The 6062-nt window shown below is 40.7% G+C and overlaps 1 protein-coding gene across 1 annotated transcript; it reads right to left on the reverse strand.

Moving 5' to 3' along the window:
* Positions 1-286: 286 nt before the first annotated feature.
* Positions 287-5356, reverse strand: LOC141362861 (cytochrome P450 2K1-like). The gene is made up of 9 exons (XM_073865119.1): positions 5097-5356; positions 4858-5023; positions 3677-3826; positions 3431-3591; positions 3168-3347; positions 1512-1653; positions 1247-1431; positions 901-1042; positions 287-818 (listed from the first exon to the last, which is right to left on the reverse strand). Exons 1-9 carry the CDS (start codon positions 5298-5300, stop codon positions 631-633), a joined length of 1518 nt encoding a protein of 505 aa, XP_073721220.1. The 5' UTR covers positions 5301-5356; the 3' UTR covers positions 287-630.
* Between the last annotated feature and the right edge of the window lie 706 nt (positions 5357-6062).

A 6062-nucleotide genomic window follows, 5' to 3' on the forward strand; every position in this document is an offset into this window, starting at 1 on the left:
TTCCAACCTTCTACCTGTGAAAGTGCAATGGAGCGGCAGTCAAATCTGTGACTTCTCACCCGTGAACTCGTACTAGATCAGTGTTCTGGTCCTCGAGAACCCCCTTCCAGAAAGTTGTAGATGTCTCCTTATTTAAAACACCTGAACCAACTCATCAGCCTCCTTCCTGAATGTCTCCCTAACAAGCTAATGAGTAAAATCAGGTGTGTTAATTAAGGAGACATCTAAAACATTCTGGAAGGGGTCCTCGAGGACCAGGGTTGAAGAATACTGTACTAGATCGATGTACTCCCAGTTCAGAGTCGTGAGTCGTGGCTTTGAAGTCATAATTTACGGGGTTACAGGTTGCCTAGAATGCGGCATTAGTATAGAGATTCTACAGTCAGTCTATTCATTGGCTGAGGTGTAGATTACTGCAGGAAATAAATTCAGTTTCCTATTCAATTGCTTTTCAGCAAAATGTCTGAGCAAATATAAAGTAGTCTGGTGCATACTTAAATGTAGCTTATACAATAAAAGTAGCTTTGCACACTGTGGCTAATACTTTCTTTCAGTATTTACAATATATATTTACATGATGTGCATTTTGTATAATTGGTGCTTAAATCTGATCCCTATGTGGATCAATATTCAGGAGCGCTGGACAGCACACAGTTTGTGTGGTGATGGATTCAATGTGATTCCAACGATTCCCTTGAGATCCAGTTCATCTCCAGACACTCCGGGTGGAGGAGAGAAGCGGAAGATCTGAAGAAGGGAGGTGAAGAACAGAAAGAGCTCCATCCTGGCCAAACTCTCTCCTAGACAAATCCTGCGGCCTGAGGGGGGAGAAATATTTCTCAAATTTATACATACTGTACTGCAAGCACAACTTCTTGTCTGGTGTAGATCTGAAAGTACCTGCAGAAAAGGGCATGAAAGCGTCTTTCTTAACAAACTGGCCCTTCTCATCAAGAAAGTGTTCTGGATAAAAGCTGTGTGGTTTCTCCCAAACACTTTCATCCCTTAATACAGACGTCAACAGAGGAATTACAGTGGTACCCTAGAAAACAAACAGAAGACCAAATTACAACATGTAAAGATTTTGCTCTTGTAAGTGTTCCTACTTTAGGCTACTAGTAGTGGGGAGGCAGGTGCTCTTAAAAGGACACTAAAGGCTTTAGTATCTGTCGCTATAGCAGCTCTTGAGATAGGAAACTTTTACACACTAGCTGGCCTTCATTACACAAATATCTTTTAGACTGACCTTCTTGATGAAATATCCATTGAAGTTCACATCACAGCTTGTCATATGTGGTAGATTCATGGGCACTATGTTGGCCAGTCTTTGTACTTCATGGATCACGGCATCAGTGTAAGGTAAATTCTTTCTGTCGTCCACCATTGGCTGACGTCCACCGATCACTCTGTCAATCTCCTCTTGAACTCGATCTGTATACAAACACAGCACATTATTCAGAAATGAATTCAGCCAAACTGATGAACGTTTTTATAAAGTACTGTATTTTTACCTTGGATATGAGGGTATTTGGCCATAATCATCAGACCCCAGCGCAATGTTGTTCCTGTAGTGTCAGTACCAGCAACGAAAAGATTTACCACAGACCTGAGAAGATTTTCATGATGGAAATGTGAGTCCTTCTTGTTGGATTTCTGACAAACACAGAATACATTTATTCATTTTATCAACCCCATAAGAGACTACAAAGTTCTATTAAACATTACAAATCTAAACAGGTTATTTCAATATACACAAATAAGCCCATCTTGCATCTGCTTGTGTAAGCGACTGATTCCTTAAAACGTCCTACTAGAGATGTTAAATGTCGTCGATTAAATGTCGATTAACACATAAATTACTAAATCTTGACAATGGGGGAAAAGGAAAGTCGTGTATGTGTGTGGGGCATCCGCGCAAAACACATACAGTAGGAGAAAAACTTCATCCGAGAAGAGTCTGGCTGCCAATGCAAAGCTGCACGAAATGCCATCCGCAGTGGATCTGATTGGGTCCGATACAGTAAATTCAAATATGGTTAGGATACTGAAAGCAAAGACCCTATCTAGAGAAGCCTGCAAACTTAGCATAAAATTGCTGCTAATGCTGCTATAAACAGGGAAGGAAACAAGAGGCCATTTTTTGAGGAACAGAGTAAAATGTAATTTTAAATTCTGGCAAAAAACTTTAAAATGTAAACTGTAACTGACTGTCGTAACACTCTGATTGCACGCAACAAATGTTACTGATCATTATTGACTGAGGCGATACATGCTAGTCAAATTGACCATTATGGGTTTTCTAATGGAATAATACCAAAGGTTGCTATCTCCATAATTAAAGTATCTCTGCTAAAAGTCTGCCGCAGGTCCAAACTGGAGGTGACGACGGGAGCAGTGCCCTTCATATGTTTCTTGGATATAATTTGTTATGATCCTGTCAGCTCTGTATGTCTTTTTGTGTGTTTCATGTGACAGGGTCATGGCAGCCATCACTGTTGTCTTGTTTTGTGTGGAGAGTCACGTGGTCTGTGTTCCTGGTGAGCTTCGCGGGAGTTTTCCTGGTCAGCGAGTCCTGCAGATGTGTGCATGATCAGCGAGCCCCATGGACGTGTGCCTGGTTGGCGAGCCCCATGGAAGTGTGCCTGGTCGTCGAGCCCCATGGAAGTGTGCCTGGTCGGCGAGCCCCGCGGACGTGTGGCTTGTCGGCGAGCTCCGCGGACATGTGCCTGGTCAGCAAGCTCCACTGAAGTGTTCCAGTCGGCAAGCCCCGCAAGAAGGTTCCTGGATGGCGAGTCTCATGTCTGGTTTCCTGGTCAGCGTGCTGGGTCCTGAGCCCATCTCTTCTGCGGAGACTATTCTTCCCGCTTCATGTCTTGGGGGTCTGGATCTCCAGCACTGTCGGGCCTTCTGGACTTTGTCTTTGTTTTGTCATGTTTATGTAATGTTTTGATGTTGCCTGGGTACACCAGGAGACGTCCCTTAAGGGGGGAGTACTGTCATGATCCTGTTAGCCCTGTATGTCTTTTTGTGGTTCATGTGACAGGGCATCATGGCAGCCCTTGCCCATGTGAGGCAGAGTTATACACCGTGTTAGTCATTGTATTTCATTACATAAAGATGAAAACACCAACTACATAGCATGTGAAGAAAACACTGTATTTCCATACCTCATCGCTCTGTTTTCGGATGAGAAAGGAGTCAACAAATCCTCTGCTGTCCTGTGGATTCAGGGTCTCTAACAGCTCAGATATCAACTGTGTTATTGACTCTCTGTTTTTTAGAGCATTTGTTATGATGACCTTTTTGATGTTCATGAACGGACCCAGCCATGGAAATATGTTATACAGCTACCAAAAGAGAGTAAAGACAAACAACATGAGTCGCAGGATGTTTTAAGGGATGTCTATAAAAAATTAACAAAAAAGAATACCCGCATAGAAACAGATCCACTAAGCCTAACGTTTTCATTTGCCCTGTCAACCATTGCTGTGAAGCGAGGATCTGTGTATTCAAATCTGCTGCCATACACGATAGATGAGATGATGTTTGATACAGCGTAGTTCACAGGTCGAGTTGTATCGAAGGCTTTCCCTGTAAAAACAAACAAACAAACTCTCTCAATGAATCTTATAAAGTATGAGCATGACTTCAGATGTCCAGCTGTGTATTGTAGTACCTTGAAATTTCTTAAACTCTTTTTTCAGATACTGAATTTCCTCTATGATTTTGTCTTCACATCCTCTCTTGCCCATCCCAAAGTCACGCAGGTTAGTCAGAGCGAAACGTCTCATCTCTTTCCAGCTCTCCCCATTGGCAGAGAGGATCCCTGATCAAAACACAAACATTTGACTGGATTACGCCTACTGGATGTACTGATATAACCCGCCCGTTCTCACGAGAATTCATACATATTTTACAAGTTGGCTATTCGTATGAATTCATACAAAGTTAATCGCGCAAAAACTTACGATGATCATAAAAAACAATAACGAAACCCAACCCCGCCCCTAACCCCAATGTCACAGGGGTCAAGGCAAATCATTCAAAAATCTACGAATGTGGTTATATGAATTAATACGAATTAGCCACCTCGTAAAATACGTACTAATTGCCATGAGATAACGTTGGATTTAACTTTTGTTAATATGTTTCATACAAACTAAGGTTAATATTAACCATAACTTAGTGACTTTTCTGCTCTAATCTACCAATAAGGATTACCCAGGTGTATTTATTCATCTCAAAGTAGTATAAATGTCATATGTTGGACCCTTGTAGCTTTATCTACATAGTGAAAAAAGTGGTACACGTGCCCTATTATGCATACCACGGGTCTGTTGAATGATGTATTCTGATTGGCTGAGAAATGTTCATTGGGTATGCATTAATTTCTGATAACCGCACACCTAACTTGTCAAATGTCATAAAAATAGGCACCAGAGCAATGTTTGTGTTAACCGTGGTAGAAGAGGAATAATTGACTCCAGTCCTTTGAATTTTTTGAAAATAATGCACACCCGCGGTGTAACGCATTGCTCTTTGAGTGTACATTATTTTCATATAATTCAATGGCCCATCGTCAATTATTCCTTACGTATTGAAGTATGAACATTACCTTCACACATGCAGACCTAGTGCACTCCACACACCCAGATGATGCAATCAAGTAAAAGAAATAGTTTGGAACATTGAACACTAAATGTTACTGATTACAAAGAAAGAGGTGGAGCTAAAATGTTCAAAATATTAGATGCACATTAATCATCACTTCTCTCAAACACAAAACTCTGCCCTTGTAAATGTGTACACTAGATGATCAACTACACAGTGAATACTGCAAATTTAAGTTCTTCTTACCATGATTTTTTTTACCAAGTAGTTGGAAACTAGGTTGAATATATCGATCTCCAAACTCTTCTGCTCGGTTCACGAGCGCCTCTTTAACCGTTTTATATCCGGTCAAGACCACAACTTTACTGGGACCCAAAAACACTTGGAATACATTTCCATATGTTTTGGAAAGCTGGAGGTTACAGAGTAAAACATGAGTAAAGAAATCTCTAAATGATGCTCCTATTGTTGTTTAAATGTCTCACCTCACAGAGAGTATCAAAGGGTCTTTCCAGGTCCAGCGTCAGCAGGTTTCCCAACACTGGAAGTGGTTTGGGTCCTGGTGGATCTTTTCCTTCTTTGTGAGATTTGGAGTTGGATGAAAGTACATATAAAACCAAAAACACAAGCAAGGCAGCCAGTAATGTACCACTGCTGGAAAACTGCAGAAGTGCCTCCACAACAGCCATTATTAAATCTGAGCGTCTGTTCTGCACAGGAATCACTGAACGTGTGCCTGTTTCATTCATACACTTATATCAGGTAGAGGAAGGGAGGGACCTTGTGTGAACCTTGGGGGGGGGGTATTCTCCAAAACAAAGAAAGAACGGGGGCTGATATAAGACCATGTCAGCATGTAGATATACAACACCTTTTGATGAATGATTAAACTTCAGCTTGTTCATTAAGGCAGAAAAACATCTCCTGAAGCCATAGCTACAAAAGTGTAACATATTTGCACCCATGTTATTGCTTATACAAGTATGTATGTATACTGTATAAGATAATATGATACTTTCTAAACTATAGTAAATCCATGTCAAATTTGCTCAATCCATGTCAAACTCTGACATACAAATCTCATGTTATCTTAGTCCCAGTTAAAACCACATAACCTCTCCTATCATTCTGTATTGAGCGTTACATACATTTGGATGAATATTTAAACACTGGTGAGACTAAAGTTAACTTTTTAACAGATTGATCTATAAAAAAGCTATTGATAACTTTTTGCCTGGAGGGTGATACAAGCCCAGTCTAACGAAGTGCGTATAAATAGCACGCAGTGTGTAAAGTCATGCAATACATACGAAAAATTTTAATTTTGCATGCATATGATAAGCCAGTCCTTCCTGTTCACATAAATATGCGCTTTTTATGCAACATTTTGTTACATAAATTGACAACCTAACACAAACCCCAATTCTAACCCCAACTCTAAGCAACCATGG

This window comes from Misgurnus anguillicaudatus, unplaced genomic scaffold (genome assembly GCF_027580225.2).
Source record: "Misgurnus anguillicaudatus unplaced genomic scaffold, ASM2758022v2 HiC_scaffold_29, whole genome shotgun sequence".
Taxonomy (NCBI): domain Eukaryota; kingdom Metazoa; phylum Chordata; class Actinopteri; order Cypriniformes; family Cobitidae; genus Misgurnus; species Misgurnus anguillicaudatus.

What these genes read in the sequence shown, in the direction of transcription:
- LOC141362861 (XM_073865119.1), bottom strand. Translation starts at nt 5,300, where the DNA reads ATGGCTGTTGTGGAGGCACTTCTGCAGTTTTCCAGCAGTGGTACATTA. An exon ending in TCCGAAAACAGAGCGATGAG is followed by an intron (nt 1,654 to 3,167) that starts GTATGGAAATAC and finishes TGTGTTTGTCAG; the next exon opens with AAATCCAACAAGAAGGACTC. An exon ending in CAAATACCCTCATATCCAAG is followed by an intron (nt 1,432 to 1,511) that starts GTAAAAATACAG and finishes GTTTGTATACAG; the next exon opens with ATCGAGTTCAAGAGGAGATT.